Source organism: Pseudogymnoascus destructans, assembly GCF_001641265.1.
Source record: "Pseudogymnoascus destructans isolate 20631-21 unplaced genomic scaffold scaffold_1, whole genome shotgun sequence".
In the NCBI taxonomy this organism is placed as follows: domain Eukaryota; kingdom Fungi; phylum Ascomycota; class Leotiomycetes; order Thelebolales; family Thelebolaceae; genus Pseudogymnoascus; species Pseudogymnoascus destructans.
The window spans coordinates 135,592-152,956 of NW_020167520.1; the positions used below are offsets into that span (position 1 = coordinate 135,592).

Sequence of the window (17,365 nt, forward strand, 5' to 3'; positions counted from 1 at the left end):
AAGTTGAGATCAGCGCCGGAAACGGCTCACCGCCTTGCTTATCACATGTAGTTGGGTTTGGCCCGAAGGAACATTTCCGAATAAACAACGTCTCTCTCAAAGACAAATTCCTTCCAACTCAGACCTGTCCTTTACGATATCTACCTCGACTCGCCATTTTCAACCATCAACCCCTTCTCCCCCTGTTTTCACGAACCTCACGCCAACAAATCCTCAAGCGGCGGGTGAGCGCGGACACATCCCACCGCCCACCATGGACAACAAAACCCTCCCTCCCCCCACACAATCCTCAATCCGCTCATTCTTCAAACCAAAATCACCCTCCTACGCCCTTCCCCCCTCCATCAACCCCCCCAAGGGCCTCCCCACCACATCCGTCACAGCGCCGCCACCATCCCCCCTCCCCCAATCCGCCACGTCGACCCCACCACCACCACCACCCGCCTCAACAACAGCACAACAACCCCCCGCGCCAACCACCGCCACAACCGCAACCACAAAGCCAATCCACCCCCAAGCCACCATCTCCCCCATCCTCCCCTCCCACATCCCAGCCCTGAAACGCATCAACGCCCTCCTCCTCTGCATCACCTACCCCGACTCCTTCTACACCCGGATCCTCGCCCCCTCCCCCACCCCCTCTTTCTCCCGCGCTATCCTCTGGTCCACCTCACCCTCCCAAACCACACCATCAGCAACTCCCCCGACATTGGTGGGGGGTGTGGTGTGTCGTCTCGAACCATCACCAGCGACAGGGGGGAGGGAGGAGGGGTCGGAGCAGCAGATTTATATACAATCCCTCGCCCTCCTCTCGCCTTACCGACACCTTGGGCTCGCGTCCGCAGCCCTCTCCTCCATCATAACCTCCATCGTGTCGGCTCCCCTCTCACCGCCTATAACGAGTTTGTATGCGCATGTGTGGACGGAGAATACAGAGGGGTTGGAGTGGTATAAGGCGCGGGGGTTTGAGGTTGAGGGAGGGGCCGTGGGGGGGTATTATAGGAGGTTAAGTCCGGATACGGCGTGGGTTCTGCGGAGGAGGTTGGGGGCTAGGGATTATTTGGAGTATGGATCTAGCGGCGCTGGGGCTTCGGCTGCGACAAATGGGGGAGTGGTTTTGGGAAATAGAGCACCGCCGCCGCCGCCGCAGGGGAATGGGAACAAGGAAAATAGACGGCCCCCGCCAAAGACGGGGAACTCATACCAAACGATGGGGCCGGGGATGGAATGGAACGACCTCCCCACTGACATCCTTCTACCCGTCCCTCCCAGGCAGGGTGGAGGGAACGGGAGCGGGGTAGATGGCAGTGGACCCCCTTCGTCGGCTGTGTCGTCGAGGAGTAGTTCGGTGGTGGGGGGGAAGAAGAAGAGGGTTTATCCTGCTGCTGCTTTTGGGTCGTAGGATGGGGGAAGGGGGAGGAAGAGAAGGAAGGGGAGAAGGGAAGGGAAGAGGGGAGTGGGGACGGGAGATATATATGGGATGTGCTGTATGTACTACTGCATGATGGGGGGGTGAATGTATTTGATAGAGAGTAGATGGGAGATGTAGTTTGAGTGTGCATATGGAGAGGGGTACCCCCAACTGCGAGGTGTGGGGAAGAATATTGCCGTAAAAGAGAATAAAATATTTGTTGTTCTTCTTGTCTGCGTAGTCGTGAGTTCTTCGCCGCCAACCTCCCCTCTACCCCATACATCGGCTAAGAATAGACAGATAAAACACATACATAAAATAACCCTTTTAAATTCCGATAATGCTAGATAAAATGCATATATATATTTCCCCCACCCCACCATACCCAACCTAGCAATCCTAAAACACCCCAACGGGGTGCAGAGAAAGAACGCCTCATAGGACTTCGATCCTCACCCCCTCTGTCATCGACTATCATCACAGTTAGTAGATCAACCATCATCACAGTTAGTAGATTAACCATCATCACAGTTAGTAGATCAACCATCAACCCACCCTCCTCTTTCCCCCCTCCCCACTCCCCATCTCCCTCGCCAGCCACCAACTAAACCACCGCTTAAACCGTCTCCTTCACCCCCTCAGCCACAAGCGCAATCAACGCCGCCCCAACCCCACTCCCATCCTTCGCAATCCCAATCCTCACCCTCCTCTCCCCGCTCTTCCCCATGCCGTCCACCTTCCGCAGGGCAGCGCGCATATGCTCTTCGAAAGCGGGGTAGAACTCGACGAGCGAGCCGTCGACGCCTACATCTACAATGTCATCTTCCCAGACCTCTGCGCCAGCCGCACCAGAGGAAGTGTCGAGACGCCCACTCTGCACGACGATAGCACCCACAGCCACGGCAGAGAGACGTGCAGCACGGCGTCCGATGGCGTAAGCGATGGTCTTAATCGCCTTCGCATCCTCAACATTCGCCTGCTTAACAGCGAGTTGCACTGCAATCTCCTTCCTCAGCGCCGCAAGGTCGTCACTCTCATCCGCTGCCGCAACAGAGAGAATGCTGCTATCCACCCCACTGTGCGTCTTCAACGGCGACGTACTCTCGATTGCCGCGGCATCGGTGAAGATCAGGTTATCCTTGTGCAGAGCCAGGATAGCGAGACGGAGGAGTTCACCAAGGAACATTCCCGAGACGCGCTTCTCGAACATTTGGATCCCCGGGTTGACTGAGGCGGTGTCGAGATCCCTGTCGTAAACGGTGGTGGGGAGGACGGTGAGTTCGTTATCGAAGGAGCCCCATTCGGTGTTAACCACCATTTGCCCCGTGGACTTGTCGTACGCGCCCTCAAGGCCCTTCTTGATATTCGCCAGTTTCTCGACATACGCGCCGTTCGTGCCCGTTCCGAAGATGGCGCCGAGGACGGTGGGGGTTTTGCCGGGGGATGTGTACGAGCGCGACATCAGCGTTCCGACCGTGTCGTTGACGAGGGCGGAGACGCGGACGGGGAGGTGGAGGGCGTCAATCGCGTCCTGGAGGAGTTGGCAGACATCCTTCCCCACCGCATCGGCGATATCAAAGCCCTTAGTCCAGCGAATCAGGGTGCCGCGGTTAATGCCGATCTGGTGGACGGGGAAGGAGAAGGTGAAGCCGAGCTTGAAGATGTTTTCGTCTCTGTAGCCGGCGGGGGAGGAGGCGGCGGTATTGCGGCGGCGGAGGTGCGATTCGAAGTGCTCCTCGTGGTGCTCTTTGAGGAAGAGCCCGATTTGCTTGGCGAGGAAATCAAACAGCTCCTTTGCGGTCTTGGCGATCATTAGTTCTTTCGGGATCGCGACTTTGGATTGCGTGAGGGTGAAGGTCGTGTCGCCGTGCAGGTGGATGGAGCAGACGCGGAAGTTGGTTCCGCCGAGGTCGACGGCGAGGTAGACGCCCTGGGTGTGTGTTAGCTGTGTTCGCGCCAGTTGGGGTTTAAGTAGTTCTCACCTTCTCTGTGCCGTTGGGAACGCCGGTAACGTATGTGGGGATCTGGCTCATCGAGGTTCCATCCTTCAGCAGGCCCTCCTCTGTAAATTCGTTATTCCCGGCTCCCTGGCATCGTGTGACGTGGGTTACATACGCATCTGGGTAATGAAATGTTTCCCCGCCTTGAGCACCTCATCATCGGTGTAGTCGAACTCCTTGGCCACGCGCTGCGCGGCTTCCTGAAGAGGAGAAGACATGCTGCCCACTTGCGAGATGTGTGTTGTTGGGAGGAGGAAGGGGTGCGGGCACTCGCAGACAGCTTGCGCGGGTGCAGGATTCGTGGAGGGAGGGCGGAATGTAGAAGACGGCGAGCTTATTGGGGTTTGGAGGAAGCTCGAGGGGCCGGTGAAGAAGAACTGGATGAACTATAGGTGATGGCTCAGTCAGCGTTCTGGGGTGATGACATGAGCGATTATGTGCATTTAGTATCTTACTAGGGCTAGGACGATGCCGGCGACGGAGATGAGACGAACAAGGCCGATTGGATTTGAAGGGGAGCAATATAGGGCCGAGAAGAGACCTATATTTTTGTGAGAAGTGATTGATTGTGGAGGGGTTGAAGCCACACTTGGCGGGGTCGATGACGAGGTGAGGGGAGAGAGTACTTCCAGTACGGAGCTGGTATGTGACTGTACGGTTCGGCGGTACAGCCAGCGGAAGTCGGCGTAGGGTACAGAGGAAAAAGAAACTGTAGTTTGTAGGTCGTAGGTCGTAGCTTGGTCGGACGCGGCGGGGACCTCATGTTTAGTGGGTTGTGGGGGGTTTTTGGGTGGTTTTGGGTGGTTTTGGTTGGTTTGGGGTGGTTTTGGCCTGGTTTTTGGCGGGTTGGGCAGGAAAGTAGGACCGAGAATGGCGGATTGGGACATAAAGTAAGTAGCAAGTAGGGTACTCGAGTAGTACGGGGTTTCAGCAAGAGACACACGACAGCGACGACGAGGGATTGATTGGAGAGTAAGAGGATAGTAGAGCAGAGTCAAGATTGATGTAATTGTATGTGAAGCTGTGTAAATTATAGAGATGGAGAGAGAGGAGAGGGGGGGGGGAATGATTCGAGCCGGAGGTAAGATTGCAGGCGCTACAGGCGCTACAGGCGCTACAGGCGCTACAGGCGTGTAATGGGAGGAAAGTTGGGGGTAGAGACAGAGTAGTACTGGCCAGATTGACATGAAGCATTTGATAGTATGGAGATCTGTACAGTTCGGGTAGGAAGAAGGGAAGATAGACAGGTCAACGACCCAACCACCAAGACGCCACAGTCCGACCGGTGAGGAGGGCTATAAGCGCCAAGAGGACTCGCTCCAATAGGAGACAAGTGGAGGCATTGGAATTGATTGGAATTGGAGACGATGACAATATATATATATGTCTATTTGCTTTAGATGCGAGGCCGTTATGTATATTTCGTGGCTGTGGCGGTGGCTGTGGCGGTGGCTGTGGCTAACCTCATATCCTCACCGGATGCAGGACGGTGCAGTGCCTCCTAATAGAAGTGACTCCCATTTCTAATCAAGTGACTTCACCCACCACCCCCACTACCACCAATCTGCCAGTACCACCACTACTCAGCGCTCGTACCACGCACTAATCTGGTCTGCCACTCCCACTAGCCATCCACTCACTGCCACTCCCACTAACCATCTGCCACTCCCACTAACCATCCACTAACCATCCACTAACCACCCACTAACCATCCACTAACCACCCACTAACCATCCACTAACCATACACTAACCATCCACCAGCCATCCACTACCCATTCACTAACCATCCACTAACCATTCCACTAACCATCCACTAACCATCCACCATCCACTAACCATTCACTAACCATCCACTAACCACTAACCATCCACTAACCATCCACTAACCATCCACCATCCACTAACCATCCACTAGCCATCCACTAACCATTCACTAACCATCCACTAACCACTAACCATCCACTAACCATCCACTAACCATCCACCATCCACTAACCATCCACTACCCACTAACCATCCACTAACCATCCACTACCATCCCCTACCATCCACTACCATCCACTACCATCCCCTACCATCCCCTACCATCCCCTACCATCCCCTACCATCCCCTACCATCCCCTACCATCCCCTACCATCCCCTACCATCCACTACCATCCACTACCCATCCACTACCCATCCACTACCCATCCACTAACCACGCCCTCTTCCCCCTGTTCGCACCCTGCCATCCCCTGCCATCCCCTTTCTATGGTATCCCAGATATCCCGCCTACGTATGTACATTTCTGTTAGAGGTACTTGCATACACACACAAATACAGAACCCCCAATATGTATCTATAATGTATTCTTAGTCGAACTGTACCTCTACCCATCACATCCCACTCCCCAAATCCTTCTCCCTCCACCAACAACAACCACCCACTACCACAGCCCATCCTCATCCTCATCTTCATCCTCATCCTCATCCTCGAATCCTCGAATCCCATCATCTCATCCCAGCCCAAGTCCAGCTCAGCCCACAGCCGCACTCCTTCTCCTTCAATAACAGTAATTCCCATTATCCATCCCCCCCCCCTCCAACGACAACCCCCATCCCTCTTCAACTTTTCAACGACAACCCCCATCCCCCTCTTCAACCTTTCAATTCAACAACAACAACCCCATCCCCCTCCTCCACTCATACCCACACCTATCCCACCCTAAACCCACCACCCTGAATTGGTCCTGCGGCTGTCAACATCTGACACAAAGCTGACCTCTTCTCCCCCTCCCGCCCGACTCCCGCCTTTGAACACTCCTACCACTACCCACACTCGCTCTTCTTTTGTTCCTCTACATCCTCTCCTCTCCCCCCCCCCCCAACCTCCTTCTCCTCCCTCCTCGCGCCCTTTCCTTCTTAATGAGTTCTACCAGCTCGCGCTTCAAAGGATTCGGCTTCGGATCAAAGCGCAAATCGCCCGCAGGTCCAGGCATCCCACCACCAACCCAGCCGTCGCCGCTCCAGCAGCAACGACAACCGCCGCAACAGCAGCAGCAGCCCCTCCCACCCCAACAGCAACTGCCACATAACCCCCAACTCGCCGGCCAGCCCGTCCGCCCCGGCCCCCTCTCCCAATCAAGCTCCTCGAGCAGCCTCGTCATGAACCAGCACCCAGGCGCCGGTCCTCGCCCACCGAGCTACACGGGTTATCCGCCTGGCGTCGCGCAGGGCAGAGCAGGAAGCCCGAACATGGTCCCAGGGAACCCGTGCACGCCGCCGTCGCAGGTCCTTGGTGGTCTGCCACCTATCAATACCGCTCCAGGGGGTTATCCCCAGCAGCAACAGCAGCATATGGGGGCTCCGTCGCAGCTCCCTGGCGGTCCGCCGGGGTATGGTGGACAGCAGCCTTATGCCCCGCAGGGTGGTATGGTGCCTGCGCCGTATACGAGGAATAACGCAGTGGAGGTGGAAGGTGCGGGGAGAAGCAAATCGCAGCTGATTGTTGGTATTGATTTTGTGAGTTCTCCATCTTTGACACCCCGGGACGGGCCTTCCCGAGACGAGCACGGCAGAAGCTAATAAGACTTCAAGGGTACTACTTTCTCCGGCGTGGCTTTTGCCTTCATCTCGAATGATAATGCCGAGCCGAAGGAGGATATTATTACGGAGTGGCCTGGTGCGGGTATATACACGAAGCAGAAGGTGACCAGAGCGGGATGATCCAACAGGTCGCGGGAATATCAACTAACATCTACAGATCCCCACCGTCCTCTACTATGACCAGTACCAAAAGGTCGTCGGCTGGGGCCCCGACATCGCCGACGCGTTGGCGCCAACCGGCTACCCCAAGCCCGGCGTCCAAAAGGTCGAGTGGTTCAAGCTGCAACTGATGCTCTCCGGAAACACCTACATCGACCCGATCAACCTCCCCCCGCTTCCCCCCGGGAAGTCCGAGATCGACGTCGCCGCCGACTACCTCTTCAAGCTGCGCCAGGCCATGCGCAACCAGCTGCAGAAGTCCCTCGGCGAGGTCTTCAACCGCGAGGAGCGAAACATCAAGTACTTCCTCACCGTCCCCGCCATCTGGAACGACGCCGGAAAGGCCGCCACGCGCGCCGCCGCCATCCAGGCCGGGTTCCTGCGCGATGAGAACGATAACCGCCTCACCCTGATCACCGAGCCCGAAGCCGCCGCGATGTTCTGCGCCAAAGCCGGACTACTAAACCTCAAGGTGCACGACGCGATCCTGATCGTCGACTGTGGTGGTGGAACCGTCGATCTGATCGCCTACGAAGTCGAAGAGGAGTCCCCCTTCACAGTCGCCGAGTGCACCGCCGGCTCCGGCGACAGCTGCGGCTCCACGGCCCTCAACCGTAACTTCAGCAACATCCTTCGCACCAAGATCCGCAAGATGAAACTCCCCGAGGGATCCCGCACCGCCGGGCGCGTGTACGCAAAGTGCATCATGGACTTTGAGAATCGCATCAAGGCGGATTTCAGGAATAATAACCAGAAGTGGGCTGTTGATGTTGGGATCGAGGCTGAGTTCCCCGATGCGGGGATTGAGGAGGGGTACATGACTTTTACCAACGAGGAGATCTTGCAGTGTTTCGAGCCGGTTGTTAACCGCATCTTGGAGTTGGTGAGGAACCAGATTATTGCGATCCAGGCGCAGAATCGCACTCTGCAGAATGTCCTTGTGGTGGGAGGGTTTGGAGCCAGCGAATACCTGTTCCAGCAGATCAAACTCCACGTCCCCCCGCAGTTCCAGGCTAAGGTCGTCAGACCCATGGACTCCGTCGCCGCCATCGTCAAGGGTGCCGTCACAGCCGGTATCTCGGAGCGCGTCGTCACATCCCGTGTAGCGCGCCGTCACTACCTCATGGCTACGCTGCAGCCGTTTAAGGAGGGGCACCATCCGGAGGCGTATAGGGTGCCCAGTTTGGATGGGAAGGATAGGTGTAAGTTCACAAGGCAGATCTTTGTGCAGAAGGGGCAGAGGGTAAAGATTGGGGAGCCGGTGAAGGTGTCGTTCTTTAGGCAGGTGGCGCCGGGGGCGACGCTGATGTATGAGGATATTTTGTATGCCTGTGATGATGAGATTTGTCCGGAGTATACGAAGGATCCCAGTATGTTATTCTTTCCCCACCACCCCACCTCACCCCGAGAAGCAAATATGCAAGGACATGACTAACAAGCGAATAGGAGTCAAGGAAGTCGTAACACTCACATCCGACCTCTCGCGCAAGAACCTGGAGAAGGACTTTGAGCGCATGGATACCCCCCAGGGAACCTTCTACCGCGTGTACTTTGACATCTACCTCACGCTCGATGGCTCGGAATTCAATGCTGAGCTGGTTTGTCAGGGTGAGGTGATGGGGAGGTGTACGTCGAGGTTCCGTTAAGTGGTTGAGTGCTTCAGTGCTGTGGTGGTTGTGGTTGTGGTTGTGGTTTGGTTGTGGTTGTGTCGTGGTGAAGCGGGGGTGGAAAAGGGGAAGATGGGAAGAAATACCAGCTCGGGGAGGTAGTTGAGAAAAATAGGGAGTCAATCTATTGATTTTGATTCTGAGGGGGGTATAAATGGAAAAGAGGATTGCGGATTCACGACCATACGTTCCAGTTGGGATCGAAGCAATGAGCTGGACAGATGGAGACGGAGATGTGGATGAAAGAGGTAGTTAGAGAAATTTTACATTTGCCCAACGAGCGAGCGAGAAGCGGGGATTTTTTCTATCTGGCTTTTTTGCTTTTATTTTTGATGGGCTTGGGGATAAGGGGGCGGTTTGGCTTGGTTTGGTTTGAGCGAAGGAGAAGGGGGTTTGGAGATTGGAGATACATCGGCTGGGCGTTTTTACGATTTCTCTTAAAAAATATGACAGTTAAATGGAAAGGTTGTCTTTAAACATAACGTATATATGAACGAGTGTGTCAAAGTATGTGGTGAATGTGTATAATGGAGTTTTGAGTGGTGTGTAGTACGCATAAGAACGAGGAGCGCGAGGTGATCATGATCCCCACAGACGGCGAAACTACGGGATATGTCATATTTAAACGTCACGCCGTTTACAGCTCTGTGATTAGTTGGGTCTCAACGTGTATTCTCATTCTATAGCTGCTGGTGTAGGGCCGTGGTGGTCGGGGCGGCGGTTACCTGGTCGTGGGGGTAGTGCTACCCGGGGGGCGACATGTCGGTGGGATGTTGGCGGAGGGGGTAATGGCAGGGACGGAGGCGGCGGGAAGAGAAGTAGGAAGGAGGCGGTGGTGAGAGGTGGGCGAGGGGAGAATAGTCGGCGGTGACATCGCGCCTACCCTCTCGGGCTGAGTCTTGTGCGCCCCCATGAGCTGTTTGTGATGGGTGTGTAGCTTGTTCGAACTCCTGCCTTCGTGGCGCACGAGCACATGTGAATAGTCATAAATTTTGTATTGACGGGCCTCGGTGGGCAGATTCTAAAAAATGGGTATATACGGCGCCGTCCCCCCTTTCCCCAGTAGAGCGCCAAAAATACAATCCAACCCAACCCAGCCACTCATCCATTGCCACAGCCATCACAACAGACTGCGCGGCTGTGTCTGCTTCGTTCTGGGCGCGTCCCACAGCCACCACAACAGACACAGCCCAACAACCACCCCCTCACCAAAACAACACCCAAACACAAACAACCACAACCAACGCCCCCAAACTCCCCTCCCTCCCTCCCCTCCCCCCAACCGCAGCCGCAACCCCCTCAACCCCCCCCACCTTCCCCTCCCTCGCCACCCTCCACACCTCATCTGTGACCTCCCCTCCCGCCACCACCCCCAGCTCCTCCCCAAACACATCCAAGATATTCGAGCTCCCCCCCCCGGACAAAACGTGACTTCCCACCCCCCACCGCTAGGTATACTAAACGTCGATTCCCCGTCATCGTAAGCGAAGCTATACGCATCTGGACAGACTCTCTTGGCGTTGTGGGAGTCCAGTCCGGGCGAACAGGTGGAGGCTGTGGAGTGGGAGGCGGTGCAGCAGTCGCTTTCGGAGCCGGTGGCGGCGCAGGGGGAGAGACAGGGGGAGAAGGGGGGGCGGGAAATGTGGTCGTCTGGGAGGGGGAATGCGCCGTCCCCTGGCTTGGCTGGAGGTTGGAGGAGGAGAGGGAATGGACACCAGCGTGTGAGATCCTGGGCGGGGATGCGTGGTGTCGGGTATGTTGCGTTTGCGTTCGTGGAAGGGGAGGCGGAGTAGGGTGGTGTGGCGATGCAGGAGGGGTTTGTGAGGTTTGGTGGGATGGGGAGGGGGAGGGAGAGGGGGAGGTTGTAGCCGTCTACCAGGGAGATGTCGTAGAAGGAGTTGGTTTTGTTTGCGCCGGATTGGAGGGCGATTTCGAAGAGGGTTGCGGGGGGGTTGCCCTGGTGTGGTGTTAGATTCGGATTTTATTTTGAGAGGGAGGGAGGGGGATATACGGTAACAACACAGTCTAACACGCCGGCGCAGTCGCCCGTGTCGCATGCATTTCTGCCCCCATCAGCATTGAAACTGCAATTCGTTCGCGCCCACACGCGGCCCTGCCAGTCTTGAGACACCGATAGCTCTTTTGACGCCTTAGGCGCGAGCTCGAAGCCGTGGGTCAACGGGCCACGGCCTTCTTGAGTCGCAAGGGCAGGCCAGATAGTGGCGGGACATGAATTGGTGATTTTGATGGGGATACCAGCATCTGCGGTAGCGTTATGCCCTCCAGCTTCGAGGCCTGTGGCGGCGGCGAGTAATAGGAAGGAGGAGAGAGCGCGACGGGAAGCTGGAATCGAGTGATTCTTCTGGGACGAAGATGGCTGCCCGTGGGCGCTCATTAGGCCAGTATGCTTCTAGGGGGTCCTAGAAAGCTGTGGCCGTTCAATTGGTGACGTCCGTCCCAGGACAAATATTATAGAGCTGTAGCGGAACAGCGAACGCGCGGGTGACAGTGATAATATAACGTAGGCGTTAGCTACACCCTTATAACAAATCCATGGAAGCCACAGTATCTGTCAAAACCAGCGAGGACAATAACAGCAAACATGAAGTATGTAAGGGAGTAGACAGACAAATCTATCTATATAAGATCGACGCCGTCATGAGTGGAGGCCACAATCCTGCTCCACGACCGCCCGACATCATCGCCTTCCATTGGCATGGCACAAGGTGGTCGATGCGATGGTGACGTATATGCAGGGTCGTGGGGTCAACGGGACGAGGCTGGGAAACAATAGGGTGTAGATGTTTCAGGGATAAACTTGGTTTGGGTGGTGTTAGGGGGGGTGGCGGGGTGGCGGGAAGGCAAGGACGGCAATGAGATGTGGTGAGATGTGGCGAGATGTGGCGGGAGAGATGGATATGAGACATTGGCTGTGATTCTGTGGACTTGGGATGGAAGATCTCTTCAGATGATAGTAGACATAGTCGAAGCTTATTGGGGATATGTCATGTGCGGATATGAGCGGAGGTAAGGGATGAGGCCAACGATGGATGGGAGGTTTAATCACTTGAAACTAGGAGTGTCGGATGTCTGAGAAGGGTACCACTTGGTGGATGCGAGGGGGGGGAAACTATCAAATATTGATTTATTCAGCAAAAACTCCATAAACTCAAGAAACATTTACATTCAGCGTCGCATCAAAGTCTGATAACGAGATCTTTCTATAAGTGAGTAAGTAAAACTGGTAGCCTCGTCAGCCTTGCCCCTCCCTTGACACCTGACACCTGATAAGAAACGCCAGTGATAAGTCAGTGATAAGCCAGTGATAAGCCTTGACTTCAGTATGACGCACCAAATGCCTGCTGTCAAATGCATCGAGTATGGTTCTTGTTCTTGTAATGTTTTTTGTATGTTTTTGTGCAAATACCACCGAGTACTGGCCGTTCGTTACTGTACCATGTGTACAAAGTGCGTGTTCAAGTGCCACAGTCGAACCAAAGCTTACCCCTCCACCATCTAAGTCTGTTCCCCTCCGTTACTCCATCTGTGCGCCCCAAGGGCTTACTCCGCAGTGAGCAGCCACAGACAGGTCTAGTAAATTCCCACGGCTTTTAATTACCCGGTCGTGCGGTAGACACAGCCCTTCAAGCGAATGCGCCTTGTTACCTCTTCTTGCCACTGGTTGGTTCTTCGTCGAAATCGCTGTCAGAGTTGCTCCCTGTTGGTCCCTCGTCTTCCTCCTCCTCAGCATCGATGAAGTCGCCCTGGTTCTGGAGCACATATTCGGCCTTCTGTAATAAGTCTCGCAGTTCGGTGTTTGCGGGATTGACGAGATCGGCTGCCTTTAGCTTTGCTTTGTTGCGGATCCTGCAGTTCGAGCTTTGGTCAGCTTGGGTCACAATATTGTACTGCTACCTCCATGGGTATAACTGACTTGGGATCACTTCCAGCTTCCAGCATCATATCAATCAGACTTATTCCATACTCGTGGTTCTCCGCGGATTGCTCATTCACCCAGCGCACGGCATAGTGAAGTGGGGTGTCGCCCTCCCTCTTGTTGATGGGGTCGCATTCGAATCCTTCTTGGTCGAGGAGCATATCGATTATCTCGTCTGAAGTAGAATTAGTAAATCTATAGCTTTATGTAATCTCCAATAGTAGCCTCTTGAAGGTATCATAGGGTCGTGCTTACAATGCCCATTCGCAGCAGCCTCGTGGTATGCATAGTTGCCCAAGACGCTCCTCGATTCGTTCAGCAGTTTGGCGGCGGCTTCGGGCGATGAGCACTCCTCGATAACTGAGCTTAGAAGCTCGGTGTTGTTCCTCCTACACGCCTCGATGATAAGCTCCGACGGCTTCGCACCCTATAAATTGGTCAGCTTCAACGTTCAGAGTAGGAACAACTTGGCGAGTGCAAACATGGCCTGCGAGTGGCCACGAAAGCATAAAACCATCATCTTCTTACCTCATGCTCCTGATCCTGCTCCGGACCATTTCTGAGATCGGCCATCTGGGCGTTTAATCGGCCTCCAGTTATGGCGTCAGCTACTTTCGGATACCACCAGGACCCCGCAGATCCGTCTCGTCAGAAAGTAAGAGAGGCTATCGCAGTCGAGATGTAACTGGTGTTGGTGTGTATAGGCGTCGAGTATTGCTGTATGCCTAATTATTTCTCAGGGCAAATAGAGGGGAGATAGAAGTGTTTATCGCAGGGGTAGCCTTAATATGCTTCGCCCAACACATCCGCGAGCCCAGTCGGCTCGGATTAACCTTTCGGAAGCGGGGAATAATTTCTAGAGACTTTGGGTCACCCATCCACGCCGACTTCGATCGCATTGAAATAGCAGATCAAACCCATTCAGTTATTTCGGTGTACTGTCTTCTGTTGGATACCGTACAGCTTGAGCAATGCTGCTATGTATGTAACATGAAGTCTACTATTTGTAACGGCTGCTAACGACAACAGTTTGCCCCAACTGCTGCAATGTTCTCACGGTCTCGCCAGTTCCGCCCTTAGCTGGTAACTCGGACGACGACCCAGCTGCTGCCGCCGTAGGCCAAAACCGACTCGAGTGCAGGACATGCCCATACCAGTACCTCCTCACGAAGCGGTACTTTGAGCGCAAGACCTTCACCCGCACCGAGCGCGAGGATGTGTTCGGTGGACCAGGCGCGTGGGACGATGCACAGAAGGCCGAAGTACAGTGTCCTAGGGAAGGCTGCGATTCCAACGAAGCCGCTTTCTTCCAGGTCCAGATCAGAAGTGCGGATGAGCCTATGACGAGCTTTTACAAGGTATGTTGAGGGACATGGGTATATTGGCGTGCAAATGCTAACGGACTGGGAACAGTGCATGACCTGCAATAACAGATGGAGAGAGAATTAAAAGTCCGATATCAACACCGATACACGATACTTAAACCTGGTACATGATAACGGAAGCGGCGTCAAGGCGTCGAGGATGGCAGAGATACCCTTGGAGCATAAGGAGTTGGGAAGCCGTTCTGAATTAGCAAGGCGTTGATTGGCATGAATTGAACACTGGGATGGCATGACTTGATCTTCTGCCCAGAGTATTTGAGAGTTTATATCAACAGTCGGTGAGAGTTTGTGCCAATAAGTCGTAAATTGCTTGGGAGCATGGCGGTGACGCACCCCAAGAAAAAGGCAAAGCCGAAAAGGAAGCCACGACATATCCGGCGCCCCCGTGACATAGGCAAAACCTCGGCAACCAAATCGACAACAAATTGCAATAGCAACTACATGTGCAGTAGATAGATGAGAGTGATCATAAATGAATATAAACGTTAAATCGGATCATGCGAGCGTAAATTTTGCGCTCGGATTTCATGTAAGTTACCACATGCATGCACGGGGCAGCACCCCGCCAATAGCCGCCCCAGACATTTCGCGGCAAACGAGTTTAGCGCGTAGCTTATGAAAAAGTTCGTCTCCATATAAATTCGGGCAATGCTCGGAAAACCCTCCCTTTTGCTCCCCCCAAAAATGTATTCAAACGCTCCTCTGCAAGCTTCCACTGAGCTTGTGCTTACCCTACACCAACACCAGGTTGCAGTTGGGTGAAGCAGTTATCCCTCTGGATAATCCGTGATACCCTTTTTCAACCTACAATTTCGATTGAAGTTAGTGCTCGACACTTTGAAGTGCCGACATCACTCAACCCACTACACTCAATTTCGTTGCGCTCTTTCGCAACTTCTGGGAGCACACGACCTCGGATATCTTGCGTACGACACCTCAGGTCGTACTATTTTTGAGGGTACGTAGCCGTCAGTTGTGCATTCTGCACAGGTTTGAGCGATTTCCGTCATGATGATTTTATTTGAAAAAAAGATGTTAGACTTCTTAGCTATTCTGCTGATAAACCAAATATTCCTGAACCTCCATACCACCTCCTCTGTTCTATTTTACTTTGCAATGCTTGAGCAGTTTTGCTAACGGGAGTGATAGATTCCTAGTCGCACAATTGATCCGTCGATATGTGTGGAATTTTGGGGTTGATCCTTGGCGACATTGAAGATCCGTCTTCCACAACAGCGGCGGCCGACCTTCACGATGCCCTGTACTATCTTCAACACAGAGGACAAGATGCTTGCGGTATAGCAACCTGTGCATCTGGTGGACGCATCTACCAGTGCAAGGGAAATGGAATGGCCGCCAAGGTCTTCCATGACGGCTCCCGTGTCCAAGACCTCCCCGGTTTCATGGGACTCGGGCATCTACGATACCCGACGGCGGGTAGCAGCGCCAGCGCGGAAGCACAGCCATTCTATGTCAACAGCCCCTACGGGATTACGCTCGCGCACAACGGAAACCTCATCAATGCCGAGGAGCTCCGAAAGTTCTTGGATATTGATGCTCACCGTCACATCAACACCGAGAGTGACAGCGAGTTGATGCTTAACATCTTTGCCAACGAGCTCAACGAGACTGGAAAGGCTCGTGTCAACGAGGAAGATATTTTCTCGGCGTTGACGAGGATGTACAAGAGGTGCGTCGGAGGATGGGCCTGTACTGCCATGTTGGCTGGCTTTGGAATCCTCGGGTTCCGTGATCCTTACGGCATTCGCCCGCTTGTCCTTGGATCCAGGTCTTCTGGTACTCTCAAGGGAGCAACCGATTACATGATGGCATCCGAGTCTGTCGCTCTTCGCCAGTTGGGGTTCACCAACATCGTTGACATTCTTCCCGGCCAGGCCGTTATCCTGAGGAAGGGTGCCGAGCCAGTGTTCCGCCAGGTAGTACCACAACTGGCTTATTCCCCTGACATCTTTGAGTTTGTCTACTTTGCTCGCCCAGATACTATTATCGATGGTATTAGCGTTCAAAGGAGTCGGGTCAATATGGGTTACAAGCTTGCTGATACCATCGTCAAGACACTCGGTGCGGAAGCTATCAAAGATATCGATGTTGTTATTCCAATTCCGGAAACTTCGAATACTGCTGCGGCTGCACTTGCTGAGAAGCTCAAGTTGCCGTATTCCCAAGGCTTTGTCAAGAACAGATACGTGTTCCGCACCTTCATCATGCCTGGCCAGGGCAACCGCCAGAAGAGCGTTCGGAGGAAACTCAGCGCTATGGAGTCCGAGTTCCGTGGACGCACCGTCCTGCTCGTCGATGACAGTATAGTCCGCGGCACCACGTCTCGGGAGATTGTCAGCATGGCAAGGGAAGCCGGTGCGCACAAAGTCATCTTCGCAAGTTGTTCGCCTCCCATCACCCATGCTCATATCTACGGTATCGACCTGGCTTCTCCATTGGAGCTTATCGCCCACAACCGCGACAGGCACGCCATTGCCAAGCACATCGGTGCTGAGGAGGTCATCTTCCAGACACTTGACGATCTCACGGCTTCGTGTGCAGAGTTATCCCCGCGTGATCCTGCCACTCAAGAGTTCGAGGTCGGTGTCTTCTGCGGTAAATACGCAACCCCGGTTACGGATGGCTACTTTGAGCACCTTGAGAAGCTTCGCGGTGAGAGCCGCAAGATGAAGGTGCTTGAGACTGCAAAGGACAATGTCTTGAACGGTGTCGCTGATGAGGAGGACATCAATGTGATCACCCAAGGAATCGCTGTCACATCAAAGAGTGAAGTTATCCCGGATGCGCCTGATAACAGCAATGGTGCCGTACATGATTATGAGGAGGCTGGCCATGCTCGCCGTAAGAAGGAGAGAGAAGATGCTACTGGTGGTACTGCCACACTTGTGAGGGATCGTGTTGATATCAGGTATGAATCTCCCACCTACTTTTGTAAAACCTAATACTAACCATTTTTCAGTCTACATAATTTCGCCAATGAGCCTAGATCTGGTTACGAATAAACGACGCAATTTTGGGTATGGAGCATTTGGACTGGTTCTGTTTTGATGATAGATGGTGGAGAGAAGGCGTTTATGGTTGGACTCATAGACTCGGTCTCTCTATTCGAGTGAAGATGCCGCTATAGCCATATCTTGTAGACGCCTCTATACAATTCGATATGAATTACACATTGTAACAATGAGTCCAGTTGCCTGA

General features: G+C 54.0%; 7 protein-coding genes across 7 annotated transcripts; 4 read left to right on the forward strand and 3 right to left on the reverse strand.

The window, feature by feature from the left end:
- Positions 1-87: 87 nt before the first annotated feature.
- VC83_00048 (uncharacterized protein) lies at positions 88-1,415 on the forward strand. The gene has a single exon (XM_024463745.1). It carries the CDS (start codon positions 254-256, stop codon positions 1,400-1,402), a length of 1,149 nt encoding a protein of 382 aa, XP_024328553.1. The 5' UTR covers positions 88-253; the 3' UTR covers positions 1,403-1,415.
- An 18-nt stretch (positions 1,416-1,433) lies between these two features.
- Positions 1,434-4,778, reverse strand: GLK1_1 (glucokinase). Its single transcript, XM_024463746.1, has 4 exons — positions 3,867-4,778; positions 3,527-3,797; positions 3,394-3,473; positions 1,434-3,341 (listed from the first exon to the last, which is right to left on the reverse strand). Exons 1-4 carry the CDS (start codon positions 4,596-4,598, stop codon positions 2,028-2,030), a joined length of 2,397 nt encoding a protein of 798 aa, XP_024328552.1. The 5' UTR covers positions 4,599-4,778; the 3' UTR covers positions 1,434-2,027.
- A 1,047-nt stretch (positions 4,779-5,825) lies between these two features.
- VC83_00050 (uncharacterized protein) lies at positions 5,826-9,501 on the forward strand. Its single transcript, XM_024463747.1, has 4 exons — positions 5,826-6,914; positions 6,990-7,100; positions 7,156-8,527; positions 8,604-9,501. The coding sequence occupies exons 1-4, from the start codon at positions 6,318-6,320 to the stop codon at positions 8,801-8,803; spliced, it is 2,280 nt and encodes a 759-aa protein (XP_024328203.1). The 5' UTR covers positions 5,826-6,317; the 3' UTR covers positions 8,804-9,501.
- Positions 9,502-11,655, reverse strand: VC83_00051 (uncharacterized protein). The gene is made up of 2 exons (XM_024463748.1): positions 10,836-11,655; positions 9,502-10,781 (listed from the first exon to the last, which is right to left on the reverse strand). Exons 1-2 carry the CDS (start codon positions 11,217-11,219, stop codon positions 9,945-9,947), a joined length of 1,221 nt encoding a protein of 406 aa, XP_024328204.1. The 5' UTR covers positions 11,220-11,655; the 3' UTR covers positions 9,502-9,944.
- An 831-nt stretch (positions 11,656-12,486) lies between these two features.
- Positions 12,487-13,334, reverse strand: VC83_00052 (uncharacterized protein; the record flags this gene model as incomplete). The annotated part of the gene is made up of 4 exons (XM_024463749.1): positions 12,487-12,691; positions 12,759-12,936; positions 13,017-13,188; positions 13,290-13,334. 4 exons carry the CDS (start codon positions 13,332-13,334, stop codon positions 12,487-12,489), a joined length of 600 nt encoding a protein of 199 aa, XP_024328201.1.
- A 398-nt stretch (positions 13,335-13,732) lies between these two features.
- Positions 13,733-14,210, forward strand: RPC11 (RNA polymerase III C11 subunit; the record flags this gene model as incomplete). The annotated part of the gene is made up of 3 exons (XM_024463750.1): positions 13,733-13,742; positions 13,791-14,119; positions 14,175-14,210. The coding sequence occupies 3 exons, from the start codon at positions 13,733-13,735 to the stop codon at positions 14,208-14,210; spliced, it is 375 nt and encodes a 124-aa protein (XP_024328202.1).
- A 598-nt stretch (positions 14,211-14,808) lies between these two features.
- Positions 14,809-17,347, forward strand: ADE4 (amidophosphoribosyltransferase). The gene is made up of 3 exons (XM_024463751.1): positions 14,809-15,104; positions 15,296-17,075; positions 17,127-17,347. The coding sequence occupies exons 2-3, from the start codon at positions 15,325-15,327 to the stop codon at positions 17,167-17,169; spliced, it is 1,794 nt and encodes a 597-aa protein (XP_024328199.1). The 5' UTR covers positions 14,809-15,104; positions 15,296-15,324; the 3' UTR covers positions 17,170-17,347.
- Positions 17,348-17,365: the final 18 nt, after the last annotated feature.